Source organism: Enoplosus armatus, chromosome 12 (genome assembly GCF_043641665.1).
Source record: "Enoplosus armatus isolate fEnoArm2 chromosome 12, fEnoArm2.hap1, whole genome shotgun sequence".
Lineage (NCBI taxonomy): Eukaryota > Metazoa > Chordata > Actinopteri > Centrarchiformes > Enoplosidae > Enoplosus > Enoplosus armatus.
Genome location: NC_092191.1, coordinates 4542883 through 4565849, shown reverse-complemented (window position 1 = coordinate 4565849; position 22967 = coordinate 4542883). Strand labels below are relative to the sequence as shown.

The following is a 22967-nucleotide window of genomic DNA, read 5'->3' as shown; positions in this document are numbered from 1 at the left end:
CCGCCTTTTACGCAGCGCGTCGCTCTTATTCACAGAAAAATAGGAAACTGACTCCAAACGTTTTTCACTCCTTCTGCTTCCCGAGTGACGCTGCAGAGGTAAGACAGGGCTGTTTCTGTCATTTTACTCTCTTTATTCTAAAGAACATGAAGAAAAACTGTTAAAATATTAGATGTGATTTCTTTTATTAGGCCTTGAAGTCATTTTTTTTTTACTAAACCTGCACTGATTTAAGATGAGCGAAGCCACTGGAGTGAATTTAACAAAGAGAACAAACACCAAAACTTTTAGTCCAATTCAGGCGTAAAAGTTAAGTTTTGCGCATTTAACATTTCTGTTTTAAAACAATACAGAAAATATTTATATAATTTTTATATATAACGCGTCTAAATCATGCAGAAGTGACAGGTGTTGTGAATAATGTTTAAGATTGTCTACACACACACACGCACACACACGCACACACACACTCACACGCAGCCCTCTGACGGCACCGAGAGAAACGTCCTTCACCAGTTTGGCTCTTTTATTGTGCAGATTACAGAGACCCGCGATAAACGCGCTAATAACGCAAACTAAAACAAAGCGCCTCGGGGGACGTTAAGTGCGTGATGTGCACGTACAGTCGGTCCCAAGCAGAGAAGAAACGAATCAGCAAATTAATTTGAAAGTATTAGAAAGGCCGGGGAGGACGTCTGCTGTCACAACCTATTTCCCAGCTTTAATCGGGGATGGAGGCAGCCTGCGGGGCCGGTGCGGGAGGGTTAAACCGCAGACACTCTGTTCGTCGTCTGTTTTGTTGCGGGGACATTCATTTTTGTTTGACATCAGTCTGCATTCAGAAAACTTAAAGTTAAAGTTAACAAAAGGGGCGATTTAAGGAGGTGAAATATTTTTTTTCGACATCTGTAAATTGATATTTTCTCCTCCGACCTTCCGGTTCTTATTTCCCGCTTCATCCCGGGCTGCGGGTGACCGAGCCTCTCCAGCTCTGCCCCCCGTCTGCAGCGCGCACAGAAGCGGCCCAGAGAGAGAGAGAGAGAGAGAGAAAACATCTGCCCGGTACAAAGTGATTTCTCTAATCTTCCTCGGAGGAACCTGCTCAGCACCGACCTCAAACAAAAAAAACGCTAATTTTAATTTATAAACACGCACAAGTCGCAGGGGAATTAAACAGAGCGCCGAATAATAAGCATCGCTAAACGCAACGCAGTGATAGGGGCCACTTCTGTGCAGCGCTGCAGCCAGAGGCGTGCATGCATTTCAATAACTTTTTGTTATGTGAAAAGAAAAATGAGGAATATGGTCTGAATCATGTGGGATTCTGAGCTAAAATGGACAAATGACGGAGAAAAGAAGGAAAGTGTTGAGATGACAAGTTTCAGAAGTCTGCATGCAATTTTAAAAACAGGGAATATTTAATAAAGCAGACTTTAAAGCCACCGATTGCCTTCAAATCCATCATTATAACAATAATAATCAATATGACAACAATTACAAACGTGTTGAAATGCTTTAAAATATCTGCCAAGAGGTTAAAAACACGCCACGCGCTGCCCTTTGTGGAGTATGAAATCATAGAGGACTTTATTATTGAAGACTTGGGTTATGACACTGGAATAAATAAAACAGACAAATGTTCAACACGTAAAAGGACAACTTCACCAGGTGTGGAGCTCTATGTGGCGCACGTGGAAGCATATTTCTCTTCTTCAGAATACAATAAATAGAAACCAAAAGTTGTTGAGCAAAACGCACGTGAGCTACGGTGGTAGAGTCACTTAACAAGCAGCTTCAAGAGGACAAACGGCAATAAATAATATATATATATATATATTTTGTTTTTGACTGCATGAATCCTGACAAAAAAAGAAGAGGATTTTGGAAGCTGTTGGTCAGAGCAGTGATGAAAATATACAACATGAGATTTCTTTTTTTTTTTTTTTTTCTTAAACATGATCTTTTCTTTTGGTAAACTGCTTTCAAGCCAAGACAATAAAAAAAAAGCAATAGGAAAGTTAAGATTTATGAACGTTAATGCGTTTTCCCCCTTTAAGATATTTTACAAGTAAAAACTTTAAAGTGAAATAATTAAAAAGATACAGAGTCAAGTAACGAAGTAGCTTGAAAAGACTGATATTATAACGACATCTTCTCGACATGATGCAAACAAAAACCAACAAGAAACAGAGAAATCCCCCCATTAAACCCAGTTGTGCTGTACCTCAAACCGACTGGTCTCCACATTCAGACAGAGAAGGCTGCATCATCACATGCTCTGACAGGCTCTCTCGTCTCGTACACGTTTATATTACATACATGTACCGCTCTTGGTAAAGAAAAGGAGAATTAAAATTAAAAAAACGTGGTGTTTAAGTGGGACAGTCAGTATAAAGTTGGTGCAAAGGCCTCTTAATTCAGCCGAGTCTCTGCGGTTAAATTGACCAAAACAACAACCACATCAGGATTCCAATAACTGACAGAAATGTCTAGGAAAGCCACTATCAAATAATAATAATAATAATATTAATAATATTAATAATAATGATACATTTCTTTTATCGGCTACATTTGTTGGTTGTGTTTTGTCTGAATTGACAATCATTGAAGCACACACTTCTCCTCTTTCTTGGCCATCTTTCCTTTGTTCTGCTCCAGCGTCCTCTCCAGGTGCTCGTCCTCCTCCTCGGCCCTGCGGAGGGCAAAGGTCGAAAGGTCAGATGTGTCGGGGGGGAGGAGGAAGTGGAGGTAGGGGTACACACACAAACACAGGTAACACACAGTCGGTGCCACGGCAACTGCCGCCGTGCCGCCCGTGGAGTGGCCTAGCGCCAGGGGCCGAGCTCCGACCTTTCACCCGCCTGGCACCCTGTTGGCGGACGGCGGCGCCAGTCTGGACGGGATCCCGCCCATGCAGGTGTGCTGCTGCCGCTGCCGCAGTGCATGCAGGATGACTGCAGGCTGGAACACAACATGCCCTGCTGTGTTTTCTACATCTACGGTTTCTGGGGGACCTCTGGACATTTAAAGATAGGCAGCAGACGCTCGCGCACAAACTCACCAAAGCTGGCGGGTTATTCCCAGACTGAGAGCAAAAACTGACTGTTTTTACTTTAACATTTACGTTTCAGACTGCGACCTGTTCTGTGTCTGGTGTTGGAGGATTGTGGGTAACTTACTGTTTCTCCTGGGCGTCCAGGTCCCTGACCAGCGCATCTCGTTTGTTGACCAGTATGACCAGCTCGTCCAGCAGCAGCTGCTCTCGTCTCTTCTGGGCCTCCGTCTTCTGCCAGTCTGCAACATCAGAGGAACAAACTCCTTCAGACACTGAGGACAATCTGTTTGTAATCTAAAAACCTCTGACACTTTGTCCCATGGACGAGAAGTTTTATGTCTTTTGTGCTGCCAAACTGGGAACTTGTGACTGCACGACACAACAGACTGGTGAACCTCAAAGTTCCCAGATACCTCAGATCCTCCCGGAGAAGAAATTCTAATGAAACTGTTACTGCTTTTCAAACACTTTGGACGACGTCACCTGTTTTCAGCTCCTCATCAGGTAACTGAGTCACATTAAAAGACCAGGATCAGGTCCTCCTGAGGACTACAGAGCTTCAACATGAGTTTGGTAACCGCTGGACTGTGTAGAGATGGACACCAGACCAGTTCCATGTAATGTGTATGATGTGCAAACACACGTCAGGTCGTGTGTGTGTTCACAGTGACGACGTGTCGACCAGAGCAAACACACTTGAAGGATATTATCATGTTAATCTGCAGCCTCGTGTGGAGGATCTCTGCTCGTATAAAGTCCTCAATCGCTTCAAACACAGATGATTGTGCTGCAAACAATTTTTGGGACTCAGACCTTAAAGCTCATTCCTGCAGCATCGGCGATCATTTCATAGGAAATGGTGTAAACCTAATTTTGAAACGTAGAACTCTGTATGTATTCAAGTTTTGTCTTCATGGTTGACATCATTTTCTAAAGAAAAGCACAAGATTCCACTGTCACAGTGACAGCCCTGTTGAATTTGTATGAAACTAAAGTTTTGGTCTCTTTTTGAAGATCAAGAGTGAACGTGGGTTTATGTTTCCACTTAGTTTAAGATCTAAAACGTCTTAAAATCTAAATAAATACAAACATGTAAAAGTCACCTCACAGCCAAACACCCAGTTTGTTCCTCATCTAAATAAACAAACAAACAAACAAACAAACAAACAGGTGAGCCCCTGACTCTCCTCTCTCAGGGTCTTTGCAGGAAGGGGCCCCACAGGGCCCCACAGGGTCCAGGTGGGACCCCGATCCAAATCCCCTCAGCCTCACCCTGGAGGGGAGGGGGGATGCCCACAGGAGAGCACTCACTCCCCCTGGGGCTCAAATATCCGCCCGGCGCCCTTGGCTCCACATTCACCCAACACCGGGGCAGCGCTCCTCCCTCCCTCACCCCCAAAACCCTGAACGCTGCTTAAAGAATGATTTCATTACGACGGTTTGCTTTTTTTTTAACCTCCTTTTTGTACAAAAACAATCCAGCATCTACTTCTCATGTAAACACACGGAATCTTGTGCTGCACACAAATCTGATTAAATCATAAAGAACATTATTGTTTCTGCACAGAGAACCAGAGCAGCAAATCACCTTAACTCATCTTAAATCCGACTGATCTCCGCTGCACTGGAACACGTTCACATGCAGCATCTCAGTTTCTCATCCAGCAGCTAAAAGGAAGGCGGGAAACCTGCAGCTACTCAGCGTGACAACGTGTCGCCCTCAAAAAACTCTCCATCGCTTCATATTTTTAAAAAAAATCCCAGAGAGAATTCAAACACAGCTGAGACGTGTGCAACTTCTGTGGCGCGTAGGCAACTTCAACCCTCTATCAATATTTAACCGCCTATTGATTCCAGAATAAAAGGCATGTTGTAAAATGTCAATCCCAAAATAAGAGTGGCTTTATTAAAAATAAATACCCCCCCTCCTCATTGAGTCAAATTGCGGCAGTCAGGCTGTGTGTGTGTGTGTGTGTGTGTGTGTGTGTGTGTGTGTGTGTGCGAGTCACGCTGGGCCCAGTGTGTTTGTCCTGAAAGGTCTGCGCTCTCTTCATTGGCCCCACTCGTCCCTTTGAAGTCGACCACAGAGCGAAATGAACACAGTCCCAATATTTGGCTCTCTACATTCTCCTCTTCCTCTGCCTCCTTCGTTCTTTCTTTCTTCTCTCTCTCTCTCTCTCAGGGAAGCAAATTTACTCTCCTCTGGCTTTGTGGGGGGAGTCGACAAATACTTCATAACTGCCAAATATGTCCGAACATGCATCTGGAGTGTTTTTGTCTCCTTTTGTTTTTAACAAGAGGTGGTTCAGGATCCCGAGAGATCAAGACAAACTGTGTCAAGTGCAGAAAGAGAAAAGCAGATGAGTCATCATGTGAGTCATCATCTTTAGATAATTGTGCGACAGGAATGTGTGTATCCACATCCGCCATAACTCCCACAATCCTCTCTCGACAAGGCCGGCCCACAAGAGGACGTTTCAGGAAGGAGGGGTTCCCACAAAAACACAGAGAGGTATGCAAAAAGAAAAAAATCGTCTTGATCCTTCTCCTTCAGAGCACATCTCAGCCAAAAAGCCAAAGTCCTGGTCGGAGGGGTGGGTGGGTGTGTGTGTGTGTGTGTGTGTGTGTGTGTGTGTGAGTGTGGGGGGCTACGAGGGGGCAAGCACACTGCTGTCAATCACATGTCGCAGAGTCCCGCCCCCCTCATTAGGAAGGTAAACAATAAAGAGAGCCGATGAGAGACGTGACCAGGCAACACCAGAGCAGGGCAGGCTGGGTAACCAGACACCCAGGAACAAACAAAACACCCTGCAGCCACTCAGCAACCCCCCCTGCACGTAAACCCCGCCTCCCCCACGAGAGAGAGGGAGAGAGAGAGAGAGAGGTTAAAGACTTGAAGGAGTGTGTACAACTCACATGGTGGGTGCGTATTCAGATAACCCTCGCCGTGCACGCCAACGGTAACCATGTGAGTCTTCACAAGGCACACAAGAATGCGCTGGTTCAAATCCCCATGAACCCCCTCCCCGCCCGGTCCCTCCGACGCTAAATTTATTCAAGAGAGCAAACTGGTCCAAAGCCTCGTTCCCTCAAAGCGAGGAGAGACTGTCCTCCATGCATCTATCTATCTATCTGTCTCACACACGATACAACGATGTGACAGCAGAGGGATTTGATCCACAGCTTCATACGTGGAGAGAAAACCTTCTCCAGAGTCTTCAGACAAACACGATCGGTAAACTTGCTCCCCTTCACTTCTTTGTTTTTAGGTTTTTTTTCTCGTCCTCTCTGCTCTGCTCTCTCGACCTCTTGTTCTCGTGTAAAAAAGGCCCCCAAATGCTGGTTTTGGCCGAGATCCAAGTGGAGTCAAGAGACAAAAAAGTGTCACCAGAGGAGAAGAAAGTCGACAGGCGGAGGGAAAACGGCTGATAAATACAAAACTATCGCAGCAGCAACCAGGAGACTGATTCTCCGTCACGTCACGTTCAAACGCTGAAAACTGCCACTCGGCTGATGGTGTTCTCACAGATATCATTTAAAGGATACGTCTGGTAAAAAGACCGGAACCAACCATCACACACACACTGCAGTTCATCACATACACCGTCCTGCTGCTGTAAATACTAACTAGAGCACCAAATGTGTATTCATGCGCCACTGAAAATAGTCCCCAAAAATGCTCAATTTATTCCTGTTTGAGTAACGTTTGGTATAAACTACAGAGCCCAGCTGTTTTAGGAAATGACTGACCATTTAAAAAATATTAAACTATATATCTGCAACCTGATTTTAAAGCTTTACGTCTTCAATAGGAACCAATGGACTTTCATTCAAGGGATAAGAAAAATACAGAATATCCACGGTTTACTGTTTAATTTCATGACTCTGAAGTTTACTTAAGATCTTTAATGTTCCAGAAAAAAGCAGGAAAACTACTGTTGTTGTAACTATCTTGATTATCCAGGCTCCTGACTCACAAACTGACTCATATGAAAAGCTCTTAAATGCTGACAAGTTAGTTGACGAGACACTGATTGAGCAGGCAGATCAGACAACAGTCAACGATCCAGAAACTGAAGCATGAATCTTAACTAAAATGCACAAAATTGAAACACCTGTTCCACCGTATGTTACAATAACCGGCATATAATATCAAGTTAGCTTCACTACAGGAGGCACCAACATCCTGGAAAACACATAAAGTCACATCTTCTGGGGCAAACGTGTACATCTAAAATAAGGACACACTTTATCTTCAGTGTTTTTATAACCTGAAAAACGGCCTTAACAGCAGCACAAACAAGCTCACTGCAAATACATTTTAAGAAGACATTATTTTCCTAAATTCCCCCCAAAAGTCAAGTCCGACAACTCGTGGAACGAAGCTACTTGTTATCGGCGGTTCCAGTCAACTAGCAACCCTGAAAGAGTTGGCGACATCATCAAAAGTCGCCCATGTGATAGGATTCCAGTGCACCTAATCAATCAGGGTCTGTAGCACGCCGCCCCGATGTGTTACAAAGCCCAAATAGATTTACAAATGGGAAGTGTGTGTGTGTGTGTGTGTGTTTGTGTGTGTCGGGGGTGTGGAGAGGGATAAGCTCCTGCATAGGATTACATATTGATTTTAAACATATAAAAAAGCTTATCATATCAAACCGTAGCAGGAAAAACTCTGGGACCCGGCTATGCATAAATCCCTTTTAGATGGCGAGAGGGCGTCCACTTTAAAACATGCACGCACACACACACACACACACACACACACAGGCCCTCGAAGGGAGCCAAGACACAGTTTTGTGTGTGTGCATACATAGGTGTGAATCGGTAAGCAGATAAAGAGGGCATAGTGGATCAATTTTGTGGCAGGGAGATGAGAGTGTGGCATACAGATGGCATTTTCCCGCCTGGCATCATACCAAGAAGGTACAAGGAGGTGGTTATCACTGAGCATGCTCATAAACGCAGGGCCTGACAGCCTCCACCCCCCCCACCCCCCAAACTGTTTTATTATTCTGCAACAGCTGCACATTTATTCAAACTCAGAAAACTTTTAATGACGTTGGGAAAAACATCGGCTAAACACTGTCATGACTTGAGGTTACACATTTATTAAATGTAGATCATTTATACTTCTTTTCTCTTTTCCTTTTATCCTGAATGGGTCACCTGGACTGGTGACCTCTCTGGAGTTAATGTGATATGTTGCCCTTTACTATTTCTATTATTATTTGCTCTCTATTAGTGGAACTGCACCTGTTTCTAGCTGATTTGTTGGTTTTCTACACAGGCCTCTGCAGTCAATGCATCTCTACATCCCTCTTTGTTTTGTTAAACTTTTATTTTAGTTTGTAGTTGATGTTGAGATCAAAACTGCTGCAAAATAACTTAAAATAACTGACTAAAATTAAGAATGTAACTGCAGCTGTAATCAGCTCCTCTCTGCTCCTGCTTCTCCGCCTCTGAAGTATTTTCCTCTACGTTTCCTTTTCCTTCTCTGCGACTTCTACATATGTTTGAATTTCACGTTTTATCACTACACCAAAATGACTGCTAAGATCTTCTAACTCGGAAAGAAATCTAAGAAAAGTTTAGAGGAATTTGTTCTCCAGCAGAATATCAGCTTCAGAGTTGACTTCAGAGGAATCCTCTCCTCCTGACTCCTCTTTCCACCTCAAAGCACTTCCGTCTTTCATCCTCTCATCCTCTCATGTGTCTGAGTGTCATGCAGCTCAAGTCAGCAATACGAACGTAGAATAAAACCTCATGAGTCGTACGTTTTTCTCTCTCTCTGTTCTCTGCAGCATCAACAGAGGCAGTTCACTTTTTATCTCCTGCTTTTAACTCTCATCAAGATCTAAAATGTTATACATACATTATACATTATTATACAGTCTGTTATTAAGGTTTATTTCTCTATCAGTGTTTAAAATGATCCATGTCTGCTGCAACTTTTTATGCTAATAGGAATAGACAGGAACTGTTAGCATTGTCAGCCAGTTAGCGGTAGCACACACTGATTTGGACAGACTGTGTGAAGACTATGTCCAATATGTAACTATGTGGGTCGACTGAGAGGAAGTGATAGAGGGAGAGTGGTGTGTGTGTGTGTGTGTGTGTGTGTGTGTGTGTGTGTGTGTGTGTGTGTGTGTGTGTGTGTGTGTGTGCAGGTATATATTTTTCTCAGCAGGGTGTGTGTGTGTGTGTGTGTGTGTGTGTGTGTGTCAGGGCAGGTGTATCTTAGTGATGTGTGTTTTCTCCTCTCTGCTCGGACTCACGGTGCATCTCTCTCTCTCTGTGTCATCGACTGGCCAACCAAATCAGCAATTACTCGCACGCCCGACCATCGCTCAATGGACCTGCCCAAGCACCAAATAAGAGCTGGAGAGATGGCCGCCGAACACGCGCACACACACACACACATAAATATACACACATAGAAAAAGACAGGCACACAGGTGGACACACAAACACACCTGTGAGATGTAAACATACAGATGCAGACAAACAGAGACCAACAGATCTCTCTCTCTCACACACACACACACACACACACACACTCTCTTCCCAGCAGCTCAGAACTATCTGTGGCTGCTACAGAAAGGTAGAGCCTGTGAATGTTAAGTGCCTCCCTTAGGGAGGAAAATAAGGCCGGCTGATAAGTTAGTCAGCTGCAAATCCAACAAGTCCACATGAAGGCGGAGAGGAGCGCGGTGACACGACACACACCACCTCTACACCTCACCTCACACACTATCTCTGCTCTCTCACCTCCACACACACACACACACACACAGGCTAGCAGGCAGACACATGATACACACCTGAAATATGCACTCACAGATGAACCAGGAAACCCACAGGCGCACACACACACACACACGAGAAAAAGACAAAAGCAGACTTGCGCGGACACACACACACACACACACACACACAAAGTGACAGAAACTCACTAATACAAACACACACTGGCATATAAACCAGAGAGTGAAATCCTCCCATCTGACTGGAGCTGCAGCTCGATAAATATAAATAAATAAAATGGCCGGGCGAAGACAGAGGAAATCAACCTGGGCGCAGGCAGCGTGGCACCGTCTACAGCTCCTGCTTGGCTACGCATGTCTGCCCCCCCATCAGCCCCCTCCCGCCTGGCCCACCTCCTTTCTTGCTAATTACAATTGATTTATTATGGACCAGGTAGCTTATCAGGTGCCCGCTGAAATTACAATGGGTGTCCGAAGGCTGTGAGGAGAAAGGGGGGGGGGCGGATTGGGGAAGGAGGGTGGTGGTGGTCAATGTCGAATGGCAAAATCAATTAGCATTGATTGGCAAAAGGTTCATTTTGCCAAAGAGGACGCAGTCGAAGGGGATTAAACTTCCCTGGCCCCCTGACAACTTTGATACGACACAATGGCTGCTTTTCTGGCTGCGGTATAGTTAACAAGCTTTCAATAATATAACCGCATTTATTTATTTTTTTTACCTCGTAAACCGTCTCTCAATGCGGCTGTGGCTAGATTTCAAATCAGGCATTGGCCAGTCGGGGTCTAGCTAGGAAACAGATAGCATTGATCAAGTATCAGGGAGTGAAATCCCTCGCAAGCTCGCATCTTAATCCTCATCAAGAAGCCGACGCAGAATTCAAATCATCCTGCTTTAGGCTCTCGATGAAGGCCGGCCAACAGCTGGACAAAACGCAAGACTTGCGAAAACAATACAGGTGGACAAAAGATGAAGCACTTTACTAGAACTCAAAACAACCCTGACAGCAGCTTTGCCTTCTGTTTATTTATAGATGGAAAATAAACTTCATCTGTTGCTGTTTGTCAGCTAGAAAATGAGATCTGACAAATTAGTGGCTCCTTGACAGATTGTTGGTTATTTTACTTCACATTTGCAATCATAATCTAGTAGATTATGTAATTTAGGTCGAACTATTTGGTTGTTAGAATCAGTCAAATGACTCAAAGTTAAGAGTTTGACATTTAAACCCAATTTACAAGTCAGATTTTGTAGTAAAGCAGAGAGGAGAAATGACGCATCTCTGCTGCCTGATACCTGCAGACACCATGTTAACTCCCAGTGTGTATTTTTGTGTGTGTGTCTTACCCTCGATGGCCAGCATGGCTCTCAGCTCTCTGTTCAGCAGTTCGAAGCGTCTCTCCAGATCGTGCTCTTTCTCCCTGTGGCAAGTTAGAAAGAGCGAGAGGGAGAGGAAAAAAAAAACACACACACACAAAGTTCATCAATATGTTAATGACTAAATCATTAAGCACTTAAAGAAACCTGCAATAAACATCGATTCAGCTACTCGCCTGAACCTTCTCCGGCTTCGCATTAATCTACTGCACATAACTGATACACATACTCACACAGCCCTGGGCGAACGTGTGTGTGAGGAAAGAAAAAGGGAAATATAATGAGAGGCAGCGAAAATGCCTAAAAATTGAAAAAGACAAAGAAACAAATGAGTATCTATGGACATGCAATGAGTGTGTGTGGTCTGCATGTGTGTATGTATGGGTATATGTGGAGTGTGTGTGTGTGTGTGTGTGTGTAGCACAAATTGAATTCTTTCCTCTTTCAGCCATATTAAAAAATGAGCTTATTCGGTCCCTAATAGAATTTGTCCTTCACAGGCGCCTTTTTCTCTTCGCCTCCACAAAGAGAGAACAGAAAGGGCTAATAATCAGCCCTTCTGTCAATTGACCACTTTAAAAGCCTCCCCTTTCCCACGATATAATGTGATTATGAATACTTCAATCTCTCCTCCACTTTGAAATCCCAACAGCCGCAAATGAAGAAAAACGGCAGCGGGTGTCTCCACCTGTCGCAGCTGACCACATAAAAAGAGACTAGCGATAGAGTGATGATCGCCACATTTCTATTGATTTCATATCCTGTCCACATGTAAATCAATGAGCGGATAGACAGAGGGGGGTGAATGGAGTGGAAAGTGCACACCCACACCGTGTAGCTTCAGCGAGTTTGATGTAATGCTTGAATAGAGGTGTGAGGTTTTTAATGCTTCTCAGCACATGAAAGAAATATAGAAAAAAAAACTCTACTAGAAGGAAATGGTTTATAGTAGTCAGCCATTAAAATAAAACTGCAAAAAAACATGTGAATATAATTAAAGGGATTCTTGAAAGCAGGGCCTTGTGGATGTAGTGTAGTGAAACAGTTAAGATACATACAGCAGAGAGAGCTGGTTCTGTCTTCTGATGAGTGCGTTCTTCTTGTTGACCAACATGAACCACTCCTGCATCATGGCCTCCTCCTCCTCCTTGTTGTTGCCTGCGCACACACACACACACACAGAAACAAGAAGAACCAGCAGAGTTACACACAAGATGTTAATATTCATTCCTCAGTTGTTTCCTTGCACCCTTTTAAAGCCATAAAGGCAACATCAGTTACAGGAGAGTGAGCCTCATAGATAAAAGGTCATTTTCTACCATCGTCTGTGTCTGTAAATAACAAAATTAGAGCATGCAGTGTATACAAGCGTGCAGGCATACATGCATGAAAGAGATGATGCAGATAAACGACTCAGTTAAGTCTTTTTGCCGCCACAGACTCAGTTACGTCCACCTGATATTATGTGTGTGTGTGTAAATACACTGCTCGCTTATGTTCCTCGTGTAAACATTCACATATTTCACATCCTGTCTTCACAACGTCAACGGCTTCAACCGGTGGCGGGATTAACTCAGCGATTACCGTTGAGCGCCTTTACAGAGTGGAGCCTCTCACTGTAGGGCAATACATATCCCACCAATCACTCAGCGGGCCTTCAAAAAAAACAAAAACAAAACACGTCTCTGGTACTCTGCGACGGTTAGTGTAATACCTGCTCAACACACGGAGAGCTAGCAAGGCTCAGATGCATGGCTAATGTAAGCTTCGCCCACGCCTGGGGCTAAAGCTCTATGCTGTAACTTACTTACAGGGTACAATGGGGATACGCACAACTGATACGGACAAAGCACACTGAAAGGAAACCTGCACATGCAACAAGAACAGCCTCCTTCGGTCATGTTTTGAACTGAAGGAGGAGTCTGTTGGCTGCCTCAGTATACGGAAATCAGATGGCCATGACGACTTCAAAATAATCATTTAGATTGTAGTTCCAGTGATTTGAGGACCAATTATCAACAAGATATTTTACGACGCATCTCAATGCGGTCCGAAGGGTCTACCAACCTGTCATTACTCGAAAATCTCTCTTTGAATGCAGAGACTAGCACGACAACTAAAACCAATTTTATTTAAGTTTCTGGTGATGTGAAATGCTTTTCCACATTAGTAATATTGACAAACAGCAGTAAAATAGGCCTTTATTCACAATTATGATGCGTCGGCAAACACAAAAATGCTGGTTTGGTATTATTAAGACAAAACCTTCGATTACACATATGAATTTACATCAAAAATATGTAGTTAAAGTGACAGAATTGGGCCTTTAAATGTATTAACATGTTTCACGATTGACCAATATTCTCCTAAAACTGACATATATGATTGTATGTAATTGTAGTCTTTCCAGATTAATACAAAATTGGTGTACATTACAGGGCGGACAGAAGGAAAACTAGCAGAGTAAAAACCTGTTATGAAATGTAGATTGTTATAAAATACGATCAAATTCAAATCCTGTTTTTCTTTCTGTCTCTCTGTGTAAATAAACTGTGCTGTGGTCAGTTCACTCAGCACTGTTTATGTCTAGAATTGGGATATAAGCTTTGTGGCACTGGAGGCCATTTAAACAGCGACAGCAGCATTAATCTGACACTTAGTACGTCTGTGAAGAGAAGAAATGGATGAAAACAGAGGACGCGAGATGAAAGATCGTCTTAGGGCTTATGTTATTATCTCTCGCTGTTTTTTTCTCCCTTTCTCAAGAGGGAGGTTTAATAGCTGGGAACCTACGACAGGCATCATAACAGAATTAACACTAAGAAGACATTTCATACCACTTATTTATTAATTGGAAGCCCTCTGAATAATACGAAAGGCATTAGTGTGTTGTACAGTGGAAGAAAAACATGTGTGCCAAGTTTTGATGTTTTATATTTTTCTATATGGGAGAGAACATTTTGAGTGATCAGTGATGTAGTGTTTTAAGCTCATTATACTATACTTTTACTTTATTTTAAGACTTATTCAGCCAAACGCCTTCAATACAATATAAACTTATAACAATATATTTGGTGCTTTATGGCACCTGAATACGATCACAATCTGAGCATAAATGACTGATTGAGATACTAAGGATAGAAAGAAAACCAAGAGAAATGTGTCGTCAACACACACACACACACACACACACACACACACACTGCAGAGGAGAGGGAGTACTGGGCCGCTGCGTCATTGACGACAAAAGGCAGGCGCGTGGATGTGTGCGCGGACACCGGCGAGTGTGTGGACATTTGTGATACTCTGAGCCAGCAGATGTATGTAATTTCATTTAGGAGGGTGGAGTGGGGAGGGGGGAGAGAGAGAGAGAGAGAGAGAGAGAGAGAGAAAAAAAGAATGAGCGAATGAAAGAAAGCTTCAGGATTTAGCGGAATCGGGGGCTCGTGGATTACTGTAGTCAACTTTGAAACGGACGACACTCGGAGGGGGGATAAAGCCGGCGCTGACAGGTCATTGTGCTGCCTCGAAGTCAAATAAAACAAGCAAATAATAATGGCAAATATTAAGCTCCTGTGACATTGTGGCGAGGCGGGCTGGAAGACGAGGAGGGATTATAAAGCTATATCCCCCACCGCTACCCAGCCAGCAGCTACCAGCCAACCACCAGCCGCATTTTATGAAAGGAGGGAGGGGAGGCGAAGGGTGGGAGAGGAAGGGAACGAGGATAGGAAGGCGAGAAAGGCAGGGAGGTCAGGGGAAAGGTAGGGGAGGTATGAAAGGGTGGAAGGAAGGAGAAAGGGAGAGATGAGGGAGGGATGGACAGAGGAAGTGAAATGGGACGACTGGAGGATGGAGGGAGAGCGGAGGAGGGAATGAGGGCAGGTGAGCGATTTCTAAGCAGAGAAAGAAAGACAGGAGGGGATGGAGGGATGGAGGGAGGACAAGTGGTGCAGGACGCTCGACAGCTGCTCAGCATCCTCCTCCCTTCACTCAACCCGAGTTGAACTCTGACCTCCAGATACTACCTCACTCTTAAAGAGACGGAGGTGTGACTGCGTTCTTTTCCCGACTAAATAAAAATAACTCTTTAATGCCCTTTAAAATTAAATACAAGACACATTTTACAGACAACTTCAAAGATCAGAACCGGCTAGTTAGATAGAGGAGAACTAGTATTTAAGTTATTCCCTGTTGTATTTAATAATGAGATTGACTGCTATGTTTACTAGGACTGCAACAAACAATTGTTTTCCTAATTGATTATTCTGTCCTTTTTTTGTTTTGATTGAGCACTTAGTCTGTAAAATGTCCAAAAACCCAAATATATTCAAATTTCAAGCTGAAAATCCTCACGTTTGTTTGTTTCTGTTTGATAAGTTGTTTAAACGATTACTTGATTATCACAATTGTTTTCCATCTTAACTGATGCATCAAGCGACTTATCTTTTCAGCACTAATGTTTACATCATTTAATCGGCTCATTAGCTTTACTGTATTATGTTATTGAAACTAAGCAGGAAAATTAGGCAACATACAGTAAAAAGATTTAAAGCAATGGCTGTTTCAGTTTTATATATGGAGAAGATTACAGAGCCGTCCTCTGTTACTCAATGCATAAATGAAGACTCTAATTCAGGGTTGGGGGTTTGATTCCCACTGAGAAAACCCTTTTTTCTAAAAATGTGTCCACTGGCTGTGCTGTAATGAGCGCGCCCACCAAATGGCATATGTTAAGAGTGACAACAACAGAAAAAAAAAATTGGTGAACGTTGTGTTGTATGAAGACAAATGGTGTAAATATCCCTGGCAAGCACCACTGACACTGTGTCTGTGAATCCAGCCTTGGCTCCGAGAAGCTGTGGATCCATGCTGGCTCTCAGGGGGCCATCTTGGATCAAAGCATCTGGCGGTTTGGCAGGTTGCATTCTGGGTCTTGCTGCTTGCCTTACACGCCATTTCTCAGTGCTCGACACAGAGCAGGGCAGAGCAGAAACAGGCCAAAATCTACGGAGACTGAGGCAGTACGTTTGGCATCGGTACAATGTTTGATCAGGACATCAAAGGATTAGTGAAATATGTCTGATGGAGATACACAGGGTTTCCCTACCTACAGTAAACTTTATCGTCATTAATATCATGTATGGTGTTACCTCAGCTATCAACGTGGCTGCGATTGTGAGAAACACACAAGATACAATCAACTCAGACACACAGTCAAGATACAACTGATACACACATCCCGACAACCCCTCTATCTGATTGCCCGTCTCCCTCTTCTCTTGTTTCACTCTCGCTGTCTCACACACAAACACAACCGGGATACAATGACGCGAACTGCCGCTTGTGGAAGGAGACTTTTATCCTCTTTAGGTATGAAGACTGGCTGGTTAGAGAGGTGTCGGTGTGTGTTTGTATGCATCCATATGAGAGAGAGAGAGGGAGAAATAAAAGAAAGAAACAGAGGGAGGGAAAGATGGGGTGAAAAGACACAGTGAGCCTCTATAGCCAAATAAGATTAAGATAGCTATCTTGGCCACTGTTCCATTCAGTGTAGATAGGAATAATGAAACCCACCCTGAGGTGGTCAAACTGCTGCTGCTGTTGGTGGCCTGCGCTGGTTTTTAATTAAGTGTGTAATGCTGCTATGCTAGGTCTCACTAAAGGAGGAGTTTTAGTGAGTAAATACTGATTGATTTGACTATTTTCAATGAACTGTCTTCATTTGCTAAGATGTCCAACGATGGCAGGAATACAACCAGCAACAGGGTTTGTACAGCTCTTTCAATTCAAGCACTTTTCAAGCATGTTTGTGGTACCTAAACCAAAAATGTCCAGACTCTCAGAGCCTTTATCATCTCATCTAAATTATTACTATGAATGCAACTGCGAAAAAGAAAAGTTACAGACTTCCTTTATACCCACAACAATCAATGTATATTGTCACTTTGTTTGTGTTCATATTAACTTTGATTGTATGTTTTGATCATGATTATTTAAAGCTTGCTGAGACAACAAACAAATGTGACGACGGGATCGTCTCATTTCAAATATTAAAAAGGATTTTTGGTTTACATGAGTGATTTTGTCGATGAAACACCAGATTATGTTGAAAAAGCAATCATTTTTAGTTTGAGTATATTTGGATTCAAGCATATTCCTAATCTTAAAAACATTAAAATCAATCATTTTCCAAACTTTCAAGACTTTGTACTGAATCCTGCAGCAGTGAGATTCTTTGTACATTTGTATAATTTGGTACAGTTAATTAATAACAATTTGATGGTAAAACTACAAGTTTTAAGGGTTTGATTGTCTCTCGGTTCATCACACTTCATTGTTGCTTGGTGACTAAAGGTGCCCTGTTACAGTAAGGCTGAAATTAATTATTATTTTCATTATCAATTTGCTGGCAATTACTGGTTTAATTAATCTTTTCATCTATGAAATGTCACAAGCATTTCCCAGAGGCCAAGGAGGCGTCTTCAAATTGCTTGTTTTGTCCGAGCGAACAGTCAAAAACCTAAAAGGTAATCAATTTACAATTATATCAAACAGAAAATCCTCACAGTTGAGAGGCATCTTAACAAATGACTGAAAAGATTAACTGATTATAAAAATGGTTTTCAATTCATTTTCTGTCGTTCAACTAATCGATAAATTGACTAATTGCTTCAGTGCCAAGTCGCAGGCGTCAATACTTTGACCTTTCAGTTACGGGACAGCCTTTTGACCATCAGGCTACTTACAAACTGCATGTATTTGTTTAAACATTATGAAATACGGCAACTGGAGAAGCAGGAAATCCTCCGTTTGTCTTCACTACAGAAACTTCTTCTCTCTGTGCCTTGATGGAGGGAGCTTGAACACGAAGAGGAAAATGAATGAGACAGAAAGAGAAAAACATTAATAGCTGTGATCACAGCACGTTCATCTAATTTCTTATCCCACCATTTTGCTATTTAATCCAATAGCTGCTAATCCAATTTGTCTATCGGACATGTAAAAAGGCCGGGAGGAGGAGAAAGGAGGAGAGGAGGAGGAGGGAAAGGGAGGAGATAGAGCTGAACGTCTCTTCTGTGTCCAAGTCACTTTCTGAATTGCGGTTTATTTAGGGACGAGTCGCACTTGTGCCTCTCCCATCGTTCCCTCCATCCGACCGTCAAGCCCGTCTGATATCGGCGGGGATCAGGGAAGATGAAAGCCAAAGACGCATGAAAGGAAATGAGAAGAGAAGGAATAAAAAGAACAGGATGAACATTGTTTCCTGTGATTAGGTAAGAGCTCGTTAAAAGGCTGTCACTGCAGCGATGTGAATATGCATGACAGGGGCCGGCCTAATCAGAGAGGTCTGTGGCGAGGACCCGGGGGGGGGGGGGGGGGGGTTGTGCGTAAGTAGCCTACTGAAGACTTGATTTAATTAATGTGAGTAGAGGAGTGTCTTGTTAGGAAGGAGACACAGAGAGACTGAGAGCGTAGCTTGTATGCAAGAAAGATTTTCTCGCAATTTCAGACATAAAACAAAATCTAAAGCCTGATGAAAGTGGTTTTCAGTTCTGGCAAAATCAGTCAAACCAAATTTCAAGTATCAGATCTGACAGCTTACTCCCGTCTCTCTCTCCTTCGCCTTTCTTCCAGTGTTACAAAAAAAACTGTGAGTGCAACAGTTGCTGCAATTTCCAGCTCAGCAACATTACAACACTTGTGAAATCGTCTCTACATTGCACGATTTCTCCTGCTCTCTCTCCTATTCTACTCTGCTCTCCACTGGAGTGGCGCTGAGGGCTATTTTTTTCCAGGCAGGCTTGTACGAGGCCTTTGTAGCCACCCTCAATGGCACAATGGTCCCAGCGTATAGAGCAGATTCCTGCTTTATTGAACCTGTGTATAATGTCTGGTGAATGGAACACATTAACCGATTCACACTCACCTCTCTCCCTCCCTCCCTCCCTCCCGGATAGAAAAAGGAGAAAAGTAAAATAAGAGGAAAAAAAAAAAACCTCCTCTCACACTGAGGCACAATGACTGCCTTTTCCACCGGTGTCATTTGTCAACCACTGCTTGCTTTACAACTTACAAAAGAAGCGGAGGTCAGGGAGTGGGGTGTGACTCAGAGTTTTGGGGGGATGAATTGAGTCTTTTCCATAATCATAAGTGGGGCTGCATAATTATTTGTTTCTAATTACAAAGTGTATTCACGGTGAAGGTCCATCTTTCAGTCAGAGGGGCTGAATTAATTATCATCTTGTGTAATGATTTTGGTTTCCACAATCAATAAATCACAAGAAATCAGCACGGGTTGATTGTTAAAATATTGAAGTAGAATGCTGTCCAATAAAATAAATGCTCCAAGCGCCCACACATAACCACAATTAATGTTGATCACGCTTCCATTGATACGGGTGGATACTGTAGGAAATCCAATGAAATGTTAATGAACGTTTTGCAGTATTCTGTATGAATGTTAGCGACTTTGCAGACACATTCATTAAAAATGTTTCCTCATTATGTTAAAACTGTAATGGGACGGCATTACGCATTGGCTATTGTATATAAGTAGCATATAGACTTAATTTCTAAGACATTTTCTTAGTTTCGAGTCAAAAGAGGCCAATAATCATGATCGGTATTGGTGCTGGTAATATTCTTGTAGCCCTGATCATGAGCTCTGTTTCAGGGGGAGATGAACTACGGATGGTAGTAAGTAGGATTGCCAAAGCCTTTTTTAATGAGCAGAAGAGTGTACATACGCAGCGCCTATCATGTCACTGTTTGAACACTTGTATTCAGAGACCATGTTAAACACAGGCGATAGGTTTGTGCTGCTAATATGTTTCCTCCTCTCATCCTCCTCTCTCTTAAACACACACGCCTCCTTGCTCTCCTATGTATACAGGAACACACACACACAGACACAGACACAGACAGACACACACACACACACACACACACACACACACACACACACACACAACCTTGGGCAAACATGTTTGACCTCAGAGCTAACAGTAGACCAACCTCCAGACACCTCTCATTCCTCCACCTTAGAGGTTAAGAAGAGGTGGAGGCTCGGGCAAACACAGTTCACATAATAGACTCACTCTGGAGATGAAATGTTCATATTAGGGGTCTTCACTTTGTACACACACACACACACACACACACTAACACACACTTTCTGTTGCTTGTACTGAGGGGTGAAGAGTGTATTTGCGTAAGAGAAGTAATTTATGCAGCTTTCTCTCTCTCTTTAGCTCTTCTCCTCTTTTTAACTATTTAAATTAAATGTGTGAAAAGTAGATTTTTTTAATTGACTTGAACAAAAAGGGACTAAAAGGGGGCTATTTCTGGAGTCTTTTTCTGTTTGTCTAGCAGAGCCAGCCAAGCTGTGACAATCACACAAATACAGTCCTCCCCCCTCCTCAACTCAACCCCCACATCTCCTCCCTCCCTCGCCCCACTCCATCAAATTGTGTTTTTGCTACAAATCAATAAACATTATCAGAGAGTGGCAGACTATGGGCTGGTGGAGGCAGCCTCTGTCTGTTAAAGCCCAGACCGCCCTGTCTCTATCACAGCCTGGGCGAGAAGGCCAGGAGGAAGCAGAAAGACACACACACACACACACACACACACACACACACACACACACAAGATAGGTAGACAACACAAAAACAAACGTAACAGGGACTCACAGTAAACATAAGATGGAAGCATAATACATACAGGCAGAGCCACAAATACACATAGGCATGCTCGATGATCAAACGGCAAGTCTTTGATGCATGTGCAGTCCTTCGGGGAGCGATTTCTCACATCCACATATACAGAAATAGTCAGAAGAAAACAATCGAAGTGAGCAGAGTGGAAAAGAAAAGAACAGCAGTGAAGCATTAAGGTGTTTAACAATAATCCTAACAGTACAGCACAGGCTGTTTTGCCACTCAACGTCAATAAGAAATTAAAAGAAAAAAAGAATCACAGTCTACAGCGACTTTAAACACTCCCTAACCCATTAGGCTGCTGTATCACCACTCTGTGCTTGTCAGCTCTCTTTAGCTTTAGCGTCAGAAATCCTCTCTCTCTCTTCGACGCTCTACAAGAACCATTTAACTGTGCTCTAAATAAGATGATTTTCAACCTGTCCCCACTTAGCTTGGGGCTGGAAAAGGAAATTCAGGGGGGACTGCCATACACCATTTCTCAATTACCTTTCTCATTATTGTCACCCGTGTTCATTACTACTATTATCGTCCTCCCTTTTCTGTTGCACCCCCCACTCCCCCACTTTAGGCTAGCGTAGGCCGTTGTGGCTGTCGTGTTGGATGAAGAGGAGGAGGAGAGCGGCAGAATCGAGAGATTTTTGCAAGGCCAGAGCACTTCACGTAATTAATATAGCAAGAGGGGGCAGATGAGAGGAGACGGAGAATATGTGAGTGTATGTATGCCTGTGTGTGTTTTTGCTGAAATGCCTGATTGGGGAGCTCACCTGCCGATACCCCCTAAAAGGTATTTCATTAGCGAGCCTTTTACCATACAAGCAGAGGAACAAAGCCTCGGTTACGCCTGTCTCCACTCCAACTCAACGGGGCCCTCCAGGACGCCTGTAGCTGTGTGTGGGAAGAGTGGAGGAGCAGAGAGGAGAGGCGAGGAGAGGCTATCCCCGTTCATAATCTCATGACAAAAGGCAAAAAGGCATCATCCTATTAACAGCGTGATCTTCACCAGCTCATGCTAGCTCCTTTCCACAGGGGGCTCTCTTTTATTATTAAGGTGAGTGGGTGATAGGGAGCACGAAAGGCGCTCGGCACCTCCCTATTAGCCCTGGGACAAGAGTAGGTATGGAGGGGGAGAGACCCCATGCTAAGGTCCTGCTTGGTGCCTTTTTCCATCTTCAGAATGAGAGCCTTTGCTTGGACCTTTGGGGGCTGGCTTCTATTAGGCTCCAGTGATACAACACAAAGTGGGAGAGATTCTTCAATGAAACACCTCGACACCAGTGGTGATGCTCGCTGGGAAAACATCTTCAGCTCCAACTGTTAAAACTCATTTGGAGCCGATTCACATTACTCATCAGCAGCACTACGGCCATTAACATGTCAGGGATCAGTCATCAAGGGGATGCTTACTTTAAATATTGTGAGAGCTGCAGCATTACCTGCTCTTCATTCATCTGTGTCGTGTCCTCATGATGGAGACATCCAAGTTCAAAAATTATCCATGGCACATTAATAATTACTAAACTTATAGAGTCCTGATTGATGCTCCAAAAAGCATATACAGTGCCGTACAAGCTCCTGGCAGTCAAGGTTGTTTGAGCTCCGCTACACGAGTACATAAATGTGGTTGATAAATTAACTCTCACATTTCTCTGCTGCTTGTTTATAACTGAAGAATCTGTGGAGATGCAACAACATGTTGCCTCTGTGTTACCAGGACATTAAATTAAATCTGACAGTGTTTACATGTGTCAGTACCTGCATCTCTTCAACAACTTCAACGGGTGTTAAAGTTAAGTATTTAAAAGGGGTGAAGGGACATTTTTGTGCTAAGCCAGGTATCCAACAGCAGCACTGCTAAAATAGTCAGTGTGAGAGAGAGAGAGAGGGAGAGAGAGGGAAAGAGACTAGTGAGAGGAAGAGAGATTAGTCTGTTTTTCTGTTTGAGTGTTTTGTCTTATTCTCAGTGGGGGTGCTTGCCACTAGCCTCAGGTTACACTGGAGAATTGTGGGAAAAAAAGTAGCCTGAGCTGTGTTGGTGAATGACAGCA

The 22967-nt window shown here is 43.3% G+C and overlaps 1 protein-coding gene across 1 annotated transcript in view; it reads right to left on the bottom strand.

The window, feature by feature from the left end:
* Positions 1 to 1559: 1559 nt before the first annotated feature.
* ehbp1 (EH domain binding protein 1) overlaps positions 1560 to 22967 on the bottom strand; it is a 133392-nt gene continuing 111984 nt past the window's right edge. Inside the window, exons 22-25 of the mRNA XM_070915571.1 lie at positions 12256 to 12355; positions 11168 to 11241; positions 3180 to 3294; positions 1560 to 2692 (exon numbers count right to left, since the gene is read on the bottom strand). Coding sequence (XP_070771672.1) covers positions 2602 to 2692; positions 3180 to 3294; positions 11168 to 11241; positions 12256 to 12355 — 380 coding nt within the window. The 3' untranslated portion in view covers positions 1560 to 2601. The remainder of the gene's footprint in view (positions 2693 to 3179; positions 3295 to 11167; positions 11242 to 12255; positions 12356 to 22967) is intronic.